The sequence below is a fragment of the Bos mutus genome, chromosome 23 (genome assembly GCF_027580195.1).
Source record: "Bos mutus isolate GX-2022 chromosome 23, NWIPB_WYAK_1.1, whole genome shotgun sequence".
NCBI classification, from domain to species: domain Eukaryota; kingdom Metazoa; phylum Chordata; class Mammalia; order Artiodactyla; family Bovidae; genus Bos; species Bos mutus.
The window spans coordinates 45,758,715-45,780,186 of record NC_091639.1 but is presented as its reverse complement, the minus strand read 5'-3'; the positions used below and the strand labels follow the sequence as shown (position 1 = coordinate 45,780,186).

General features: G+C 38.6%; 1 protein-coding gene across 1 annotated transcript in view; it reads left to right on the top strand.

Annotated features, from left to right (window-relative positions):
* The window catches only part of COL21A1 (collagen type XXI alpha 1 chain), a 231,890-nt gene that overhangs the window by 56,216 nt on the left and 154,202 nt on the right, over window positions 1-21,472 (top strand). The window contains exons 2-3 of the mRNA XM_070360774.1: window positions 11,522-11,633; window positions 19,269-19,820. Coding sequence (XP_070216875.1) covers window positions 11,546-11,633; window positions 19,269-19,820 — 640 coding nt within the window. The 5' untranslated portion in view covers window positions 11,522-11,545. The remainder of the gene's footprint in view (window positions 1-11,521; window positions 11,634-19,268; window positions 19,821-21,472) is intronic.

Sequence of the window (21,472 nt, the reverse complement as noted above, 5' to 3'; positions counted from 1 at the left end):
TCAGTTCATCCTGCCCTCTCCTTCCCTGGTGTCCACAAGTCTGCTCTGTACATTTATGTCTCTCTTCCTGCTCAGCAAATAGGTTCTCTGTACCATTTTTATAACCTTAGAAAATGGAAGAGAGATGAAAAGTAAAAGAGGATAATCATCAATTGATCTCATTTCCTGAGAGTTACCTAAAACTTAATGTTTAGAGATCTCTTTGATATTGAAAGGGGGGTGCTCTACACAATGGGAAGACCTCGCCATGGTGCACAGGAGCTGCCTACCCTCCGTGGATTCACTGTGCATTCAGGGGGAAATGTTCTCAATATAACACACCCTCCATGGATTCAGTGTGCATCCAGGGGGAACAGTTGGCGATGAAACACACCAACTGGGGTCCTGCTGCCTTGGTACAGCTCGAGCCCTTCCTCTGCTTCCTCCCTCACCTCTCCGTCACTAACCTTCCATCTGTCCCTGGAACAAACAGACTTGCTCCATCCACAGAAGGAAAGCTTGTCCTCAGTTTCAGGCAGGATGGCTCCTTCAATTCCTTCAAGAGTCAGCTCACTGGGCATCCTTTCAGATGCCTTCACTGAGGTCCCTGTTGAAAGCAGCCCTTGCTCTGCTCCTGGCCAAGTTACCTTAGAGCATCTACCAGTGTCTGAAATGGTCTCACTCAATTATTTATTTAGTCTCTGGTATGTAGGCAGAAACTACTTCAATATTCTTACCTTGAGAACCCCATGAACAGTATGAAAAGGCAAAATGATAGGATACTGAAAGAGGAACTCCCCAGGTCAGTAGGTGCCCCATATACTACTGGAGATCACTAGAGAAATAACTCCTGAAAGAATGAAGGGATGGAGCCAAAGCAAAAACAATACCCAGTTGTGGATGTGACTGGTGATAGAAGCAAGGTCTGATGCTGTAAAAAAGAGCAATATTACATAGGAACCTGGAATGTCAGGTCCATGAATCAAGGCAAATTGGAAGTAGTCAAACAAGAGATGGCAAGAGTGAACATTGACATTCTAGGAATCAGCAAACTAAAATGGACTGGAATGGGTGAATTTAACTCAGATGACCATTATATCTACTACTGCAGGCAGGAATCCCTCAGAAGAAATGGAGTAGCCATCATGGTCAACAAAAGAGTTCAAAATGCAGTATTTGGATGCAATCTCAAAACGACAGAATGATCTCTGTTTGTTTCCAAGGCAAACCATTCAATATCACAGTAATCCAAGTCTATGCCCCAACCAGTAACGCTGAAGAAACTGAAGTTGAATGGTTCTATGAAGACCCACAAGACCTTTTAGAACTAATACCCCCAAAAGATGTCCTTTTCATTATAGGGGACTGGAATGCAAAAGTAGGAAGTCAAGAAACACCTGGAGTAACAGGCAAATTTGGCCTTGGAATACAGAATGAAGCAGGGCAAAGACTAATAGAGTTTTGCCAAGAAAATGCACTGGTCATAGCAAACACCCTCTTCCAACAACACAAGAGAAGACTCTACACATGGACATCACCAGATGGTCAACACTGAAATCAGATTGATTATATTCTTTGCAGCCAAAGATGGAGAAGCTCTATACAGTCAACAAAAACAAGACCGGGAGCTGACTGTGGCTCAGATCATGAACTCCTTATTGCCAAATTCAGACTGAAATTGAAGAAAGTAGGGAAAACCACTAGACCATTCAGGTATGACCTAAATCAAATCCCTATGATAACACAGTGGAAGTGAGAAATAGATTTAAGGGCCTAGATCTGATAGATAGAGTGCCTGATGAACTATGGAATGAGGTTCATGACATTGTACAGGAGACAGGGATCAAGACCATCCCTATGGAAAAGAAATGCAAAAGAGCAAAATGGCTGTCTGGGGAGGCCTTACAAATAGCTGTGAAAAGAAGAGAAGCGAAAAGCAAAGGAGAAAAGGAAAGATATAAGCATCTGAATGCAGAGTTCCAAAGAATAGCAAGAAGAGATAAGAAAGCCTTCCTCAGTGATCAGTGCAAAGAACTAGAGGAAAACAACAGAATGGGAAAGACTAGAGATCTCTTCAAGAAAATTAGAGATACCAAGGGAACATTTCATGCAAAGATGGGCTCGATAAAGGACAGAAATGGTATGGACCTAACAGAAGCAGAAGATATTAAGAAGAGGTGGCAAGAATACACAGAAGAACTGTACAAAAAAGATCTTCACGCCCCAGATAATCACGATGGTGTGATCACTCATCTAGAGCCAGACATCCTGGAATGTGAAGTCAAGTGGGCCTTAGAAAGCATAACTATGAACAAAGCTAGTGGAGGTGATGGAATTCCAGTTGAGCTATTTCAAATCCTGAAAGATGATTCTGTGAAAGTGCTGCACTCAATATGTCAGCAAATTTGGAAAACTCAGCAGTGGCCACAGGACTGGAAAATATCAGTTTTCATTCCAATCCCAAAGAAAGGCAATGCCAAAGAATGTTCAAACTACCACACAATTGCACTCATCTCACACGCTAGTAAAGTAATGTTCAAAATTCTCCAAGCCAGGCTTCAGCAATATGTGAACTGTGAACTTCCAGATGTTCAAGCTGGTTTTAGAAAAGGCAGAGGAACCAGAGACCAAATTGCCAACATTCACTGGATCATCAAAAAAGCAAGAGTTCCAGAAAAACATCTATTTCTGCTTTATTGACTATGCCAAAGTCTTTGACTGTGTGGATCACAATAAACTGTTTTCCTGTGGTCATGTATGGATGTGAGAGTTGGACTGTGAAGAAAGCTGAGAGCTGAAGAATTGATGCTTTTGAACTGTGGTGTTGGAGAAGACTCTTGAGAGTCCCTTGGACTGCAAGGAGATCCAACCAGTCCATTCTGAAAGAGATCAGCCCTGGGATTTCTTTGGAAGGAATGATGCTAAAGCTGAAATTCCAGTACCTTGTCCACCTCATGCGAAGAGTTGACTCATTGGAAAAGACTCTGATGCTGGGAGGGATTAGGGGGCAGGAGGAGAAGGGGATGACAGAGGATGCGATGGCTGGATGGCATCACTGACTCAATGGATGTGAGTTTGAGTGAACTCCTGGCGATGGTGATGGACAGGGAGGCCTGGCGTGCTGCGATTCATGGAGTCGCAAGGAGTCGGACACGACTGAGCGACTGAACTGATGTAGGCACCACAAAAGCAGATTCCTTATCTAGTCTGGTCACTTCTGAATTCCCAGCACCTGAAAGAATATCTGTTACGTAATAGGCACTTGAGAAATATTTGTTGTTGAATGAAGACTGGAAAGCATTCTGGAGTGAGAGAATCTGAGTGTAAGTTCTGAGACTGTTGCTTATAGAGTGTATGCAACAGGCCAGTCATGTTCTCTAAATCAGCCTTATAATTTCCTCAACACTTCCCAAGATTAAATGGCATAGAGTAGTCTCAAGCATTTGATGTTGTAAGTTTTCCTTATCACAATAATCCTATGAGGTGATAGTATATAGATCATCATCTCCATAGTTGAAAGGAAGATTACAAATCACCAGTTTCATTTCCTTTTTTTTGACCATTAGAACACCGTAAGAAGGATATTGAATTATAGTGGGTTAGGGGCAGTGTTAAATCTATAATCTGGATTGATTGGTGGATAGTTAGCCTAGTATATATTTTCCATTAGCAGGACAGCTCAGTTTAAATTCCTACATGCTATTAAAAGTAATTTCCCCCTTTATCCTTATCCACGAAGAAGTTCTTTAAGTAACATTTTTCTAAAACAGACTTTTTCATGTTTAAGGACAGTGTGTGTTCCTATGTTCCTTAGAGGCCTTAATTCATATGAATAATCTTAGGTGGCAAACCAAATGTACTGAATCAGAGTCTGCCTTTTAATGAATCTCTTATTTGTGTGCATGTTAACCTTTGAAGGATGCTAAGGCTGCCTGATTACTCTTTGAGTAGTCAGTTCTGAATGTAGAGATTCTGAGTTATGCTTTCCTGTTTAGGGTTGCTAACTTGCTTCTCTATAAGGGGAATGCACGCATGCATACTAAGTCTCTTCAGTCCTGTCCCACTCTTTGCATCTCCATGGGCTGTAGCTCACCAGGCTCCTCTGTCCATGGAGATTCTCCAGGCAAGAATACTGGAGTGGGTTGCCATGCCCTTCTCCAGGATGCATAAGCATATGTCCAATTAAATAACTTAAAATGTATTTGTTAAATATATGAGTTATGTTTCCATGGTGAAATAATATGGTAGTGGTATTTATTTAATGCCCTTGTTATATCATCTACATTGATGGTTGTCATCTAAAATATAAAGCGGTTAGACAATTCACTTTAGCCCAAGGATTCTGAAGGAATTAAATACTACTTAGACATAATGAGGAAATTTTTGGTAGAAGAGCAGAATAACTTAATTTTGAGGTTTTGGGGAAAGAAGTTAGTCAGTATTTATTAGTACACATTGTTGCCATAAAACAGTACATCCTGGTGATGACTCACCAAAAATGCTTCTTTCTCAATGACATTTTTTGACCTTTATAAGCTCTTTGTCGAGAGGGCCAGCCTAATTTAAAAAATGATGGTGATGATTTTGGACTCACTGTTTTTCACTGAGATATAAATTGTGTCCAACAAATTTTACAGCTTTTAAGCCTATTCCGATCTATGCACCCAAATATCATCACTGCAAATGTAGACTACTTGTAACTCCCAGTGAATTAATTTGTGCTACATTCCAGTCTACTTCTCCCATCAATGGCAAGCTTTTCCTAACATTGCAGTTTTCGGTTTTGGGACTTCATATACCTGGAATCATGCTCTGTGTATTTTTCTGTTTGTCTCCTTTAATTAAATAGAATATATTTACAATTATTTCATGTTGTTGAATATACTACAAGTTTATTTTTTGTTGCTCTGTTCCATTATGTGAATAACCAACAACTTGTTTATCCACTTTTCTGTGGATGGCATTTGAGTTATTTTTAGTTTGGAACTATTATGAATAAAATTACTATAAACATTGTTAAAGTCTTTTTGTTGGCACGTGTTTTCATTACTCTAGGTTATATACTTAGAGAAAGGATTGCTGGTCATAGTTTAATTTTGTAAGAAACTGAACTTAACACTTCTCTGAAGTGGTTACATCATTTTACACTCTTACCATGAATGTATGAGTTCCACTTTCTCCACATAGATTCATAAACATTTGATATTGTCAGTTTTTAAATTTTAGCCATTTTAGTGGGTGTGAAATGATATCTTATTGTGGTTTTAACATACACTTCTTCGGTAACTAATGATGAGAACCATGTACTATGCTTATTGGCTATTTCTTTATTTTGTTAATAATTTAAAAAGTTTGTTCAAGACTTTTGCTCTTTAAAAAATTGGATTGCCTTCTGTTGTTGATTTCTAGGAGTTATATGTTAGTCTGTGTATGAGTCATGTTTTGTAAGTATTTTACTCTAAATATTGACTTATTTTCTTAATGGTATCTTTTAATTTTGTTGAAATCCAGTGTAAATCTACTTTTAAAATTGATAGTGGTTTCTATGTCCTAAGAAAATTCATTTAATCCAAAGACTTTGAAGCTATTCTCTTATGTTTTCTTCTAGAAAGCTTATAATTTTAGCATTACCTTCAGATTTATACTTCATCTAATTTTTGCATATGAAATGAGGTGGGGTCAAGATTTGATTGGGGTTGTGTTGAATCTATTGATCAGTTTGAGGAGGATAAAGATGTAACCAATTCTGAGTCTTTTAATCCAGGAATATATATTTCTCCATTTATTTGATCTTTAATTTCTTTCAACAATGTATTGTATATTTTAGTGTAGAGATTGTTCACAATTTTCAGTAACTTTATTTCTAGGTTTATGGTATTGAATCGTATTGAATACTTAAATAGTATTGCATATATTATATCCCCCACTGGGTTGACTATATGTATATATATATTTTAAAAAACTATTAACCTTGTATCCTGTGACCTTGCTAAATTTACTTACTAGTTCTACTAGAGTTTTAGTAGGTTTCAAGTTTCTATGTAGATAATCATGTTGTCTGTAAATAATTGCAGTTTTAATTCTTTCTTATAGTTTTTTATACCTTTTATTTCTTATTTGGAATGTGGCACTGGCTAGGATTTCCTGTACATTTTTGAATAAAAGTGATGTGAGAATATGGCCTTAATTTTTACTGACTTGGGGGAGAATGCATTTAGTCTTTTACCACTCAGTATGATCTGAGCTATAGATTTTTCATAGATGGCATTAGTCAAATTGAAGAATTTTCTCCTAGTCTTTGTTTACTGAGAGTTTTATCATGAATAGGTACTAAATTTTATTAAATAACTTTGTTGTGTAAATTGAGATGTCCATGCAAATATTTTTTACTTTCTTAATGTTATAAATTACATCAGCTGATATTTAAATTTTTAAAAAAGTATTTATTTATTTTTGACTGCCCTGGGTCTTAGTTGCAGCATGCAGGGTCTTCCTTGTGGTACACAGGTAGCCTGTGGGCTCCGGCGTGCGTGGGCTCTGTAGTTTGCGGCACTCAGGCTCTCCGAGTTGAGGCAGTGGGGCTTAGGAGTTGTGGCACGCAGTCTTACTTGCCCTGCTGCACGGGGATCCTAGTTCCTCAACCAGACATGGAACCTGTGACCCCTGCACTGGAAGGTAGGGTCCTAACAGCTGGACCACCAGGAAAGTCCTGAGATTTAAACATTAAATGATCTTGCATCAGTGGGTTAAGCCTTACTTGGTCATGATCTTTTTCATATATTGCTAGATTTTATTTGCTAATGATTCATTCTGTATTTTTACATCCTTGCCTCATGAAGGATAAGGGACTATAGTTTTATCTTGTAATATCTTTGTCTAGTTTTCTGTTAGAGTTATGTTGGCCTTATACTAGAAGTTGAGAATTCTCTCTTCCTCTATTTTCATTTAATTTTGCTTCATATTTATTTATTTTTAAATGTTTGGTAGAAATTACTGGTGAAAATATCTGGCACTGAAGTTTTATTTGTGGGAAAATTTTTGAATAAAAATTCAATTTATTTAATAATTTCAATTATTAGTTTCAATAAGTTTCAGTTTCAGTAAGTAGTGGGCTTCCCTGTTGGCTCAGCTGGTAAAGAATCCACCTGCAATGCGGGAGACCTGCGTTCGATCTCTGGTTTGGAAAGATCCCCTGGAGAAGGGAAAGGCTACCCACTCCAGTATTCTGGTCTGGAGAATTCCAGGGACTGTATTGTCCATGGGGTCACAAAGAGTTGGACGTGACTGAGGGACTTTCACTTTCAGTCTTAAGACTTTGACCATTTCATCTGTCTACTTACTATCCTTTAAAGTCTGTAGGCTCTGTCATATCTCTTGTTTCAATATTGACTCAGGTAATATATGTTTTCGGTCTTATTTCTTGACTATTCTTGCTAGGATTTATAAGTATATTTATTTGTTAAAGAATTAACTCTTTACACATATTGTTTTTCAATTTTCTAGTTCATTGATTATTCTTTTTTAATATTTTAGGTTTAATTTGTTGTTCTTTCTTTAGATTATTAAGGTGGAAGCTTAGATATTGATTTTTCATTTTTTTCTTCTTTTCTGAAATATGCTTTTAAAGTTAAACTTGCCCTTTTAGTAGTGTTTTAAATGCATCATAAATTTTTTATTATTTTTTTAAATGATCAGTTGAAATATTTTAAGATTTTCCTCTGATAACTTATGAATTACTTAGAAGTACATTGGTTAATTTCCAAGTATTTTGGGATTTTCTTCCCTTTTTAAAAAATTCATTAATTAAAAAAAAATTTAAAATTTACCTATTTATTACTGATGGCTGTGCTGGGCCTTTGCTGCTGCCTGTGCTTGGGCTTTCTGTAGTTGCTGTGAGAGGGACTACTCTGCAGTTGTGCTCAGGCTTCTCATTGCGGGGGCTTCTGTTGCAGAATGTGGTCTCTAGGGCATGCGAGCTTCAGTAGCTGCACCTGTGGGCTCAGGGGTCGTGACCCACTGTCTTAGTCACCCCTCAGCACATGGAATATTCCTGTCCCAGGGATCGAACCTGTGTCCCCTGCATTGTCAGTCAGGGTCTTAACCACTAGGCCACCAGGGAAGTCCTTCTTTTTCTAATTTAATGTCATTTAGGTCAAAGAACATAATTTGTGTGGTTTCATTTCTTTGGAATTTGAGGCTTGTTTTTTTTCTCCAGCATGTGGTCTGTTTGGTGACTTTCATATGTACAACAAAAGAACATATATTCTACTGTTGTTAGGTGGAGCGTTCTTTGAATGTCCATTAGGTGAAGTTGGTTGATAATGTTTCTTAAACCTTTTGCACTCTTACCAGGTGGTGCTAGTGGTAAAGAACCCACCTGCCAACGCAGGAGACATAAGTGATGTGGGTTCAATCCCTGGGTTGGGAAGATCCCCCGGAGGAGGGCATGGTAACACACTCCAGTATCTTGCCTGGAGAATCCCATAAACAAGGAGCCTGGCAGGCTACAGTTCATGGGGTTGCAAAGAATTGGACATGACTGAAGAGACTTAGCATGCATGCATGTACTCTTACTAATTTTTTTTTGTCTAATTCAATAATTACTGAGAAATGAAAGTTGAAATCTCACATTTTGATATGAATTTGTCATTTAAAAAAAATTCCCCCTCTTTTCTTCATGTATTCTGAAGCTTTATTATTAGCTTATTATTATATATCTACATATTTATTATTATTATTATATATCTACTTATTATATATCTTATTATAATATTATATATAATATATACTTATATATAATATATAATATGTATATTACTTATATATAATTTATAATATATACTTATTATTATATATCTACATATTTAAAATTTTATGTCTTTCTGATCCATTACCCATTTTTACCATGAAATTTATTTTTTTATTCTTATTGTTGTTCCTTCGTACGTCATGAATTTTGTCCTCTGGTTAGTTTTAAGAATTTACTCTTAAACTTTCAACTAATTATGATGTACCTAGGTGTGACTTTGTATTTTGTTTGGGGTTTGTTTGATCTGATTGGTGGCAAGGTTTGTCAATTGAAAAATTCTTGGCTGTTGTATTTAAAAATATTTCTTAATTCACTTTCTCCTTTCCATTTGAGAAGCTAATTACCTGTGTGCTATTAATAAGTGAAGACCACTTGACACTGTCCCACAGAGTTCAGAAGCTCTGTTGCTTGCATGACTCACTCATCTCCCCACAGCTTTGAGTTTAATTTGGTTAATTTCTATTGATTTATCTTCAAGCTTACTGATCTTTTCTTTTGATATATGCAAAAGTTCCATTAAAATATATAGTTCTTTTTAAATATTAGTTCTTTTTAAATATGTATTTGCACTGCAAGCATCTCATTCACATCTTTAATAGTTTGTATCCCTCTTTTGAAATTTCCTGTTTTTGCATATCGTTGTCCATCTTACTCATTAGAGCCTTTAACATGTTTATCATTGTCATTTTATAAACCCTGCTTGGCACTTCTGATATTGTGATCATTTCTTGTTGTTCAGTTGCTCAGTTGTGCCCAACTCTTTGGGACTCCATGGACTGCAGCAGGCCAGGCTTCCCTGTTCTTCACTATCTCCCGGAGCTTGCTCAAACTCATCTCCATTGAGATGATGATGCCATCCAACCATCTCATCTTCTGTCATCCCCTTCTCCTCCCGCCTTCAATCTTTCCCAGAATCAGGGTCTTTTCCTATGAGTCAGCTCTGCTAATCATGTGGTCAAAGTATTGGAGCTTCAGCCTCAGCATCAGTCCCACCAATGAATATTCAGAATTGATTACCTTCAGGATTGTTTGGTTTGATTTTTTGCAATCCTAGGTACTCTCAAGAATCTTCTTCAATACCACAGTTCAAAAACATCAATTCTTTGGTGCTCAGCCTTCTTTATCTCTGCATCTGCTTATGTTGAGTGTTTTTCTCCTGATCAGAGTAAAATTTTCTTGTTTCTTCTCATATCTTGGAAGAGACTTTTAAGATTTCTCTCAGTGTGTCAGTATAGTTTCCACTTTTTGTATTTGGGTTCTTTTCTCTCGTCCCTTCTTTGCCTTTCTGCTTTTTGAGATGTGTCTCTCCACTGTAGTGAAGGCCCAGTGTGCCTTGGAAGGGCTTTTCTCAGTTCTGTTGCTTCTCCCCTAACCTTCAGCAAGATAAGGATTTGTATTTGAGGAATTCCCTGGGTACCTGGAGAAGGAGAGAGAGGGAAAGAATCTCTCTAGATTGTTTTATCCTGCTCTCAATTTTCTCTGTATTACTTGTCTATTCTATGTACCCAGATAAGGCTCCTGGGGAAAATTGCTGACTGATATTAACCCATCCTTGCTCTGTGGCTGGGCCCTCTCAGAATTCTAGTTTGTCACACCAACTTTGGTTTCTTCTATACTGTGGCAAATTCTTCCCCCTCCTGTAATGAAAGGAGCCCTGAATCTTTTCTGTCCTATTAATAACTTTTGGAATTCAGCTCCTTTAGGTTTCTATAAACCCTGTCTTTTCTGCTGGGTTTTAAAAGGCTATAGTTTATCTGGCATGGTCTCATTGTTGGGAGTGACAGTCTTTGGCAACGATACACACTTTAACCAGGAGTGAAGTCTCGGGACTAACTTAGAAAACATGCTAAAGTCACATAGCTGAGTGTTGATGAGTTAAATAAAATAGATCTTAATGTTTATAATCATTACAGCCATTAAAGAATGAAATCCCATCATTCAGTTTTATCATATAGACTTTTTTTTTTTTTTTTTAACCAGATATGCTTTGGGTGTTTCTTAAATGCAAATCCACATTTAAAAGAAGGGTATGTGTTGCCCTTGAGAGTCCCTTGGACTGCAAGGAGATCCAACCAGTCCATCCTAAAGGAGATCATTGGAAGGACTGATGCTGAAGCTGAAACTCCAATACTTTGGCCACCTGATGTGAAGAGATGACTCATTGGAAAAGACCCTAAAGCTGGGAGGGATTGGGGGCAGGAGGAGAAGGGGACGACAGAGGATGAGAAGGCTGGATGGCATCACCAACTCGATGGACATGAGTTTGGGTGAACTCCGGGAGTTGGTGATTGACAGGGAGGCCTGGCGTGCTGCGGTTCATGGGGTCGCAGAGTCGGACATGACTGAGCGACTGAACTGAACTGAACTGACTTATGTGTTGCCCCTGAGATAATAGAAAGAACATGATAGGGCTCTACAGACTGTGTTTAAAAGGGGATTCTAGTAAGTATTTTGAGCAAAGCTTAAAGTTTTAGAGAAGTTTTTGCTTTTCCAAGATGATTATGAATGAAAAAATTTATCATGGTCTTCCTCTGCTCTGATTCATTGTCTTTCATTAATGTAGTTGAAATGTGGCTATTTGGACACATAAGTTAATTCCAAGATTAGTAAAAATTAACTGGGCTGTAACTAATATTGAAGTTTCCAAATTCAAACTTATAATTGTTAGGTATTTGTCTTTATTTTTCTAATATATTTAACTTTCTTTTTTTTTCTTCTTTATTTCTTTTTTAGGAGTCCTAAAGCAAAAACAGAAACATGGCTCACCATATTACATTTCTTTGGATAATTTCGATCCTGCTTCTTCAGAATTCTGTATTAGCTGAAGATGGAGAAATAAGATCAAGTAAGAATTATTAGCATTGTCTTTTTTTTTTTTTTTATCAACACATTGATTGGGGAAATGAAATAAAAGGAGTCCAAGTATTGGCTTTAAGGATCTTCTTCTTTCTGTCTTTGATGCTGTGATTGCCTGAAATAAATGAATTGCCATGTTACACATTAACTGGGAGGAAAAGCTATCAGAAGTCATTTTAAGAAAATTCTATGGTAATATTAACCCACCCTTGTTCAGTCATTTATGTAATCTTCATGATACGGAAATAAAGTACCTACTCACAGGATTCATTATCAGGACCATCCTGTGAACTTATCTCATAGAGATAACAAGATAATCTATGTAAATAACACAGGCATATAAATGACTCAGCCTAGTGACAGCTCAGTGTGTTGACTCTTATTCTGATTGCCTGTAGGAAAGCTTGCATGGGAGAAGGAAAGCTGGGTTTTGTTTGTTTGTTGACCACACCTTGGGGCATGCGGAATCTTAGTTCCCTGACAAGAGACTGAATCTGCTCCCCTGCAGTGGGAGGTGGAGTCTTAACCACTGCACCACTAGGGACATCCCAAAGGCTGCTAATTGTAGTTCTGCTATCCAGGTCATCTTTACAGACATCCTAGCATACACACTGAGGAAACCAGAATTGAAAGAGACACATATACCCCAATGTTCATTGCAGCACTGTTTACAGTAACTAGGACATGGAAGCAACCTAGATGTCTGGCGGCAGATGAATGTATAAAGAAGTTGTGGTACATATACACAATGGAATATTACTCAGCTATAAAAAAGAACCCATTTGAGTCAGTTCTAATGAAGTGGATGAAACTGGAGTCCATTATACAGAGTGAAGTAAGTCAGAAAGAGAAACACCAATACAGTATATTAACACATATATATGGAATTTAGAAAGACAGTGACAATGATCCTATACGCAAGGGAGCAAAAGAGACACAGATGTAAAGAACAGACTCCTGGATTATCTGGGAGAAGGTGAGGGTGGAAAGATATGTGAGAATAGCATTGAAACATGTATATTACCATATGTAAAATAGATGATCAGTGCAAGTTGGATGTCTGAAGCAGGGCACTCAAAGCCAGTGCTTTGGGACAAGCCAGAGGGATGGGGTGGGGAGGGCAGTGGGAGGGGGTCCAGGTTGGGGGGGGAGGTGCATGTGCTCCCATAGCTGATTTGAGTCAGTGTGTGGCAGGGGTCACCACAGTGTTGTGAAGTGATTGTCCTCCAACTAAAATAAATAAATAAAAATTTTTAAAAAGTGTATTTATATTCATATTTTAAAACTCATAAATATAAACTCTCTATTATAAATGAATTAATGTTCCTCTAACAGTAGAAAACAGGTTTGGCAACTTGATTCAACTTGACTTAACATTTATTAAAACAATAATATTTAATGTTTGCATAACACTTTCATAGTTCACTCCACCAAAGCATTCCATGAGGTAGACACCCTTTGTATTTTGAGTGGGAAAAGAAATTAATAAACAGCACGGGCTTTGCACAGTGTCATACCTCTGCTTAGAGCTGCAGCTCATATTTGAACCCTGCTTTTCATCTTCAGTGGGCTTCCCCGGGGGCTCAGACGGTAAAGAATCTGCCTGCTATGCAGGAAATCCGGGCTCAATCCCTGGGTCAGGAAGATCCCCTGGAGAAGGAAATGGCAACCCGCTGCAGTATTCTTGCCTGAAGAAGTCCATGGACAGGGGAGCCTGGGGGGCTACAGTCCATGGGGTCGCAGAGTCAGACGCGACTGGGCGACTGACACCCACACTTTTGTCTTCAGTGCATTCCTTTCCTGTGATGCTGGTGATCCAGGCTCTCTCACAAGGGCATCTCTCAGAGTGCTATTTCATCTGGGGTTTATAAATGGCAGTGCTTGCTTTTGTGTCCGTCCTCTTGGGTAATCTTGCAGCTATGAAATATAGGCCCCATGGCTCTGGACTGGAGCAGAAAGGGCCAAGAATAACCCTGTACAAGTTTATGACCACTGAATCAAGTGGTACACAAATACTCACAGTTCCAGGCACAACGAGCTTCAGAGCATCAAAGAAGGGCAACCTCGAAGAGCCAGCAAACACAGCCTTCCTGTCCTGTCTCTCCCTCAAAACACCGATAAAAGTGTAACCCTGTCATCCTCACCCAGCTTCCAAAGATATCAGGAGAGCTGAGTTCCCTTGGGTTGGACAGTTTGTCTCTGGGCAGAATCCCATTTCTGCAGTACCTGCCCTGAAGTCTGGTGACAGTCCCCATGACAGAGGTTACTGAAAGAGTGTCCTTCACACCCCTCTGCATGGCGACACCACCTCATCTGAGTAAAATCACACGACTTAAAATTTGTATCCCACTACCTCGACTCACCTCCTCCTCTTCCAAATCATCCCCTCCAAGGGCATGGTATCCTTGTCCTGTGGGCCATGAGCAATAATATTTTTGCTGCCTTAAGTGCAAAAGTGAGAGAAGCAGGCAGCAAGTGCTGCTCTTCTGCCCTGTACTGTCTGTCGACCACAGAATCACCCGGACAAACCAGCGCGTCTACGGCGCTGGGTCTGTCTCTCACCTCCTGAACTTTGCACTTGCTTTCCTTCTGAGTAGAATGCCCTCCTCTTGACCTGGATAAAACTCTGCTTTCTGATCTCAGGTTGCCTGTCTGCTTTCCCACAGAACAACCCCTGACTTTCCACAGTTAGGTTGCCACCTCCTCCTGTATGTTCTCATAATTCTTTTACTTTCTCTAACTAGCCCGTTGTCTGTCTTACTAGGCTGGGAGCTTTTAGAGATATCTCACCTGTGTTTGAAGCCAGTCCTTAGAGAGCAGGTATTCACTATAAACACACTGAAAGAATGAAATAGGGTTAGAAGTGTGTTGTGTACTGTGGAAAAGAGAGTTAAGAAAGTTTTTGTTTTTGGTTCTTTTCACGTGTGTACATCTGGATATAAGTTGTGCCACAGATAGTCTTTTTTTGTGGTAGAACTCAAAGATGTGCTGATTTCACATGATTCCTGGGATCTTAATAAGTCTTTAGTTTTATGGAGAAAGGAATGGCTTTATCCCTTTGCACTAGATTCACTTCACACGAGGAATGTTTTACTACATAAGTGGCTGAAGATGAATGATCAGGCCTTTAAACGTGCATGCTGCGTGTAGCACACAAATGACTGCTTTCATGATCTTGGTTCATATAAATTTTCTCAACTATATCCAGAATGTGTGTGCCTTTGCTGGCTAGTTGAGTCCTGAAGTTGGCAGAAAGTTTGTTTTTAGTTTCTTTCCCCTATTCATTGGTTTATATGTATTTTTATAAATATTTCAGATTAACATTTATGGGTGAATTTAACTCAGATGACCATTATATCTACTACTGTGGACAGGAATCCCTCAGAAGAAATGGAGTAGCCATCATGGTCAACAAAAGAGTTCAAAATGCAGTACTTGGATGCAATCTCAAAAACGACAGAATGATCTCTGTTCGTTTCCAAGGTAAACCATTCAACAGCACAATAATCCAAGTCTATGCCCCAACCTGTAACGCTGAAGAAGCTGAAGTTGAACGGTTCTATAAAGACCTACAAGACCTTTTAGAACTAACACCCAAAAAAGATGTCCTTTTCATTATAGGGGACTGGAATGCAAAAGTAGGAAGTCAAGAAACACCTGGAGTAACAGGCAAATTTGGCCTTGGACTACGGAATGAAGCAGGGCAAAGACTAATAGAGTTTTGCCAAGAAAATGCACTGGTCATAGCAAACACCCTCTTCCAACAACACAAGAGAAGACTCTACACATGGACATCACCAGATGGTCAACACCGAAATCAGATTGATTATATTCTTTGCAGCCAAAGATGGAGAAACTCTATACAGTCAACAAAAACAAGACTGGGAGCTGACTGTGGCTCAGATCATGAACTCCTTATTGCCAAATTCAGACTGAAATTGAAGAAAGTAGGGAAAACCACTAGACCATTCAGGCATGGCCTAAATCAAATCCCTTATGATTATACAGTGGAAGTGAGAAATAGATTTAAGGGCCTAGATCTGATAGATAGAGTGCCTGATGAACTATGGACTGAGGTTCATGACATTGTACAGGAGACAGGGATCAAGACCATCCCCATGGAAAAGAAATGCAAAAAAGCAAAATGGCTTTCTGGGGAGGCTTTACAAATAGCTGTGAAAAGAAGAGAAGCGAAAAGCAAAGGAGAAAAGGAAAGATATAAGCATCTGAATGCAGAGTTCCAAAGAATAGCAAGAAGAGATAAGAAAGCCTTCCTCAGCGATCAATGCAAAAAACTAGAGGAAAACAACGAATGGGAAAGACTAGAGATCTCTTCAAGAAAATTAGAGATACCAAGGGAACATTTCATGCAAAGATGGGCTTGATAAAGGGCAGAAATGATATGGACCTAACAGAAGCAAAAGACATTAAGAAGAGGTGGCAAGAATACACAGAAGATCCAAAAATACAAAAAAGATCTTCACGCCCCAGATAATCACGATGGTGTGATCACTCACCTAGAGCCAGATATCCTGGAATGTGAAGTCAAGTGGGCCTTAGAAAGCATCACTACGAACAAAGCTAGTGGAGGTGATGGAATTCCAGTTGAGCTATTTCAAATCCTGAAAGATGATTCTGTGAAAGTGTTGCACTCAATCTGCCAGCAAATTTTGGAAAACTCAGCAGTGGCCACAGGACTGGACAAGGTCAGTTTTCATTTCAATCCCAAAGAAAGGCAATGCCAAAGAAGGCTCTAACTACCGCTCAATTGCACTCATCTCACATGCTAGTAAAGTAATGTTCAAAATTCTCCAAGCCAGGCTTCAGCAATTCGTGAACTGTGAACTTCCAGATGTTCAGGCTGGTTTTAGAAAAGGCAGAGGAACCAGAGATCAAATTGCCAATATCCGCTGGATCATGGAAAAAGCAAGACAGTTCCAGAAAAACATCTATTTCTGCTTTATTGACTATGCCAAAGCCTTTGACTGTGTGGATCACAATAAACTGTGGAAAATTCTGAAAGAGATGGGAATACCAGACCACCTGACCTGCCTCTTGAGAAGTCTGTGTGCAGGTCAGGAAGCAACAGTTAGAACTGGACATGGAACAACAGAATGCTTCCAAATAGGAAAAGGAGTACATCAAGGCTGTATATTGTCACCCTGCTTATTTAACTTCTATGCAGGGTACATCATGAGAAACGCTGGACTGGAAGAAGCATGCCCTGGAATCAAGATTGCCGGGAGAAATCTCAATAACCTCAGATATGCAGATGACACCACCCTTATGGCAGAAAGTGAAGAGGAACTAAAAAGCCTCCTGATGAAAGTGAAAGTGGAGAGTGAAAAAGTTGGCTTAAAGCTCAACATTCAGAAAACAAAGATCATGGCATCTGGTCCCATCACTTCATGGAAAATAGATGGGGAAATAGTGGAAACAGTGTCAGACTTTATTTTTAGGGGCTCCCAAATTACTGCAGATTGTGACTGCAGCCATGAAATTAAAAGATGGTTACTCCTTGAAGAAAAGTTATGACCAACCTAGATAGCATATTGAAAAGCAGAGACATTACTTTGCCAACAAAGGTCCGGCTAGTCAAGGCTATTGTTTTGCCAGTGGTCGTGTATGGATGTGAGAGTTGGACTGTGAAGAAAGCTGAGCACCGAAGAATTGATGCTTTTGAACTGTGGTGTTGGAGAAGACTCTTGAGAGTCCCTTGGACTGCAAGGAGATACAGCCAGTCCATTCTGAAGGAGATCAGCCCTGGGATTTCTTTGGAAGGAATGATGCTGAAACTGAAACTCCAGTACTTTGGCCACCTCATGCGAAGAGTTGACTCATTGGAAAAGAGTCTGATGCTGGGAGGGATTGGGGGCAGGAGGAGAAGGGGGCGACAGAGGATGAGATGGCTGGATGGCATCACTGACTCGATGGACGTGAATCTGAGTAAACTCCAGGAGTTGGTGATGGATAGGGAGGCCTGGCGTGCTGTGATTCATGGAGTCGCAAAGAGTCGGACATGACTGAGCGACTGAACTGAACTGAAACATATTTCATTGATAATGATGTTAGTGTATAGCTGAAAATGATGCATTTATTTATTAAAAAATTTTGTGGTTTGATTTATTGTCTTGAGAAATAGAATAAAATGTTGCTCTATAACAATACCTGCCCCTTCAAAGAGATATCTAGATGTCATATTCATATGTAGCACCCATTTTTTGTTTTTTATTTATCATTTTAAAAAATTTATTTATTTTAAGTGGAGGGTAATTGCTTTACAATGTTGTGTTGGTTTCTGCCATACATCCATATGAGTCAGTTGTAGGTATGCATGTTACCCCTCCCTCTTGAACCTTCCTGCCAACTCCCATCCCATCCCACCCCTCTAGGTTGTCATAGGTCACCAGGTTTGAGCTCCCTGCCTCATACAGCAAATCCCCACTGGTTATCTGTTTGACATATGGTAATTGTAAACGTGAATGTATACACATTGTAAATGTACATATGTTCTGATGCCATTCTCTCAGTCTGTCCCAGTCTTTCCTTCCTCCACTGTGTCTACAAGTCTGTTCTCTATGTCTGCACTGAAAATGAAAGTGCAAGTCGCTCAGTCGTGTCCGACTCTTTGTGACTCCATGGACTCCCTGCCAGGCTCCTCTGTCCATGGGATTCTCCAGGCAAGAACACTGGAGTGGGTAGCCTTTCCCTTCTCCAGGGGATCCTCCCAACCCAGGGATCAAAGCCAGGTCTCCAGCATTGAGGTCAGATCTTTACCACCTGAGCCTCCGGGGAAGCCCTCCAGGTCAGTCTCCAGTGCTGTCCTGCAAACTGGGTCATCAGCACCATCTTTCTAGATCCCATACATATGCATTAATATAGGAGATTTGTGTTTCTCTTTCTGACTTCACTCCAGGTTCATCCAACTCATTAGAACTAACTCAAGTGTGTTCCTTTACATGACTGAGTAATACTCCATTGTGTATATGTGCCACAACTTCTTTATCCATTCATCTGTCAATGGACATCTAGGCTGCTTCCATGTCTTAGCTATTGTAAACAGTGCTGCAATGAACACTGGGGTACATGTGTCTCTTTCAGTTATGGTTTCCTCAGAGTATATGCCCAATAGTGTGATTGTTGGGTTACATGGTAGTTTTATTCCTAGTTTTTTAAAGAATCTCCATACTATTCTCCATACTGGGCTATATCAATTTACATTCCCACCAACAATGCAAGCATCCATTTTTTAATGTCTGATTTTAAAGCTGATTCATTCATTAATCCTTAAAATAAGATAATTCAAAAATATCAACAAAAGTCATAGCCCTCATTTATAAAGAATTTTCATGAGTTAAGCAGTGTGTCATATTAATCTTCACAAAACTCTTATAAACTGCTTACTGTATCTTTTACTTTAAAAATTTTCAGCTTTATTGAGGTATTCAATATAATTCATATGTAAAACTGTACGATATTTAAGGTATACACTGTGGTGACTTTATATACATACATTGTGAAAGGATTCCCCAATCTGGTTAATGAAAAATTCATGCATTTGAAACCTTCCTCTTTCCGTTTTTTCTGTAACACATGTACTCTGATGATTTTCTTTCTCGCTTAGGTTGTCGTACTGCTCCGACAGATTTAGTTTTCATCTTGGATGGCTCTTACAGTGTTGGCCCAGAAAATTTTGAAATAGTGAAAAAGTGGCTTGTCAATATCACAAAGAACTTTGACATAGGACCGAAGTTTATTCAGGTTGGGGTGGTTCAGTACAGTGACTACCCTGTCCTGGAGATCCCCCTGGGGAGCCATGAATCGGGAGAGAACTTGATGGCAGCCATGGAGTCAATACATTACTTGGGAGGAAACACACGGACTGGAAAGGCCATCCAGTTTGCCCTTGATTACCTTTTTGCCAAGTCCGCACGGTTTCTGACTAAGATCGCAGTAGTCCTTACGGATGGGAAATCCCAAGATGAAGTCAAGGATGCTGCAGAAGCAGCAAGAGACAGTAGAATAACGTTGTTCGCCATTGGTGTTGGGTCAGAAACAGAAGAGGCAGAACTTAGAGCTATTGCCAACAAGCCTTCATCCACCTATGTGTTTTATGTGGAAGACTACATTGTAATATCCAAAATAAGGGAGGTGATGAAGCAGAAACTTTGTGAAGGTAAGCCTTAATATAATGTGGAAACAAGTAAGAATGACAGTCTCTTACAGTTTTGTATAACCTGTTCATTAACAGTGGGGGAGATGGTTATATTCAATGTCAGATGAGTTAAGTCAGAACTGAAGTGAGCACACATTTCTATGTTAGAGTTATTCTGGATAAATTTTGTTTTTGGAAACAATTGCTTTCTTGTAAAATCTACAGTTGGAGGATATAATATTTTGTGATTTTTGTGTGTGTGTGTGTCTTTCTTTCAGATACAATGTGTTTATTGTGGAGGTTAGATAAAGTTAAGATACATAAAGAATGAAAATATATGTAAATCATGTATGATTATATCACTCCTGTTAGCAAGGTTTCTGCCTTTTCCATTCTAGTCTTTTTTGATTTCAGAGTGTTTGAGAGTTTATTCATGTGCCTGAATAAGGATGTGTGGTGTGTGTGTGCACGCTTATTCAGTTGTGTCTGACTGTTTGTGATCCCATGGACTGTAGCCTGCCAGGCTCCTTGGTCCATGGGATTCTCCAGGCAAAATTTTAGAATGGGTAGCCATGCCCTTCTCCAGGAAATCTTCCCAATCCAAGGATCGAACCCAAGTTTCCTGCATTGCAAATGAATTCTTTATTGTCTGAGCCACCTGGAAAGACTGCCTAAATAAGGATAATATTGTATAAGTAATTTCATACTCTCTTTTCATATTATTTATACTATGTTACTATATGTATGATTTTAAACTATTAATATTATAGCATACAATCTTTTAAGATTATTTAAATTTTCTCCATTTTTGTATAGTTGGTTTATTCCTAAGTTTTTCTAATACAAATAACTGAATATTCCTGTACCTAATTGTGAATGGGAATTAAAGAAAACAGAAAACAAATATCAAATTACTAACATTTTTAAAACTTTTGAAGAGTCTTAAAAATTTCACTTGAGAAAAACAAACTCCCACCAGCAATGAGGAAACCTTTGAAAATATAGTGCTTGCTAGTCTATTAATTATGTTTACATCATTCCATTAAATACTGGAGTTTATTAAGTTTACATCATCCCATAAAATATAGGAAAGTTCCAATTTTTGTAAATATTAAACCTGTTAGAGTACAGACATGCTTGTGTTTACGTTATTTGGGGGAGAATAATTTATTCATATCATTTATTTTTAATATTATAGACATTTAATGTGCCATCTACCTAAAATCATATTCATGCAAATGGAAATGTTTTTTCCCAGTTTACCTACCAAAAAATCCAAAAATTGTTTGGTTCACTTTTGATAGAAAAATTTCTACATGATTGTTGACTTAGAAAACAACTTAATTTCTTTATTTTCTTTGTATTTGAGGGGACTGTGGTAAAGAAAAACACTTCAAAGCTTTTTAGATTATCTACTATTTTAAGAAACCACTACAAAACAAACAGCATAGAAAATTAAGTTTTTCTATAATAAAACTTTTAAAAAGGTACTAATAAGTAAATACAAATGCTCAGTACAGTTATTCTTTTATGAGTCTCTAACAGTAAGACTGTGTTGACTTTTATTGTGTTGAACAGGTCAAAGGAATTTGGATTTTTAATGTGTTATTGGATTAGTTAGAAATCTTTCACTTTGAAGTTAGGTATGCTGCTGCTGCTGCTGCTAAGTCGCT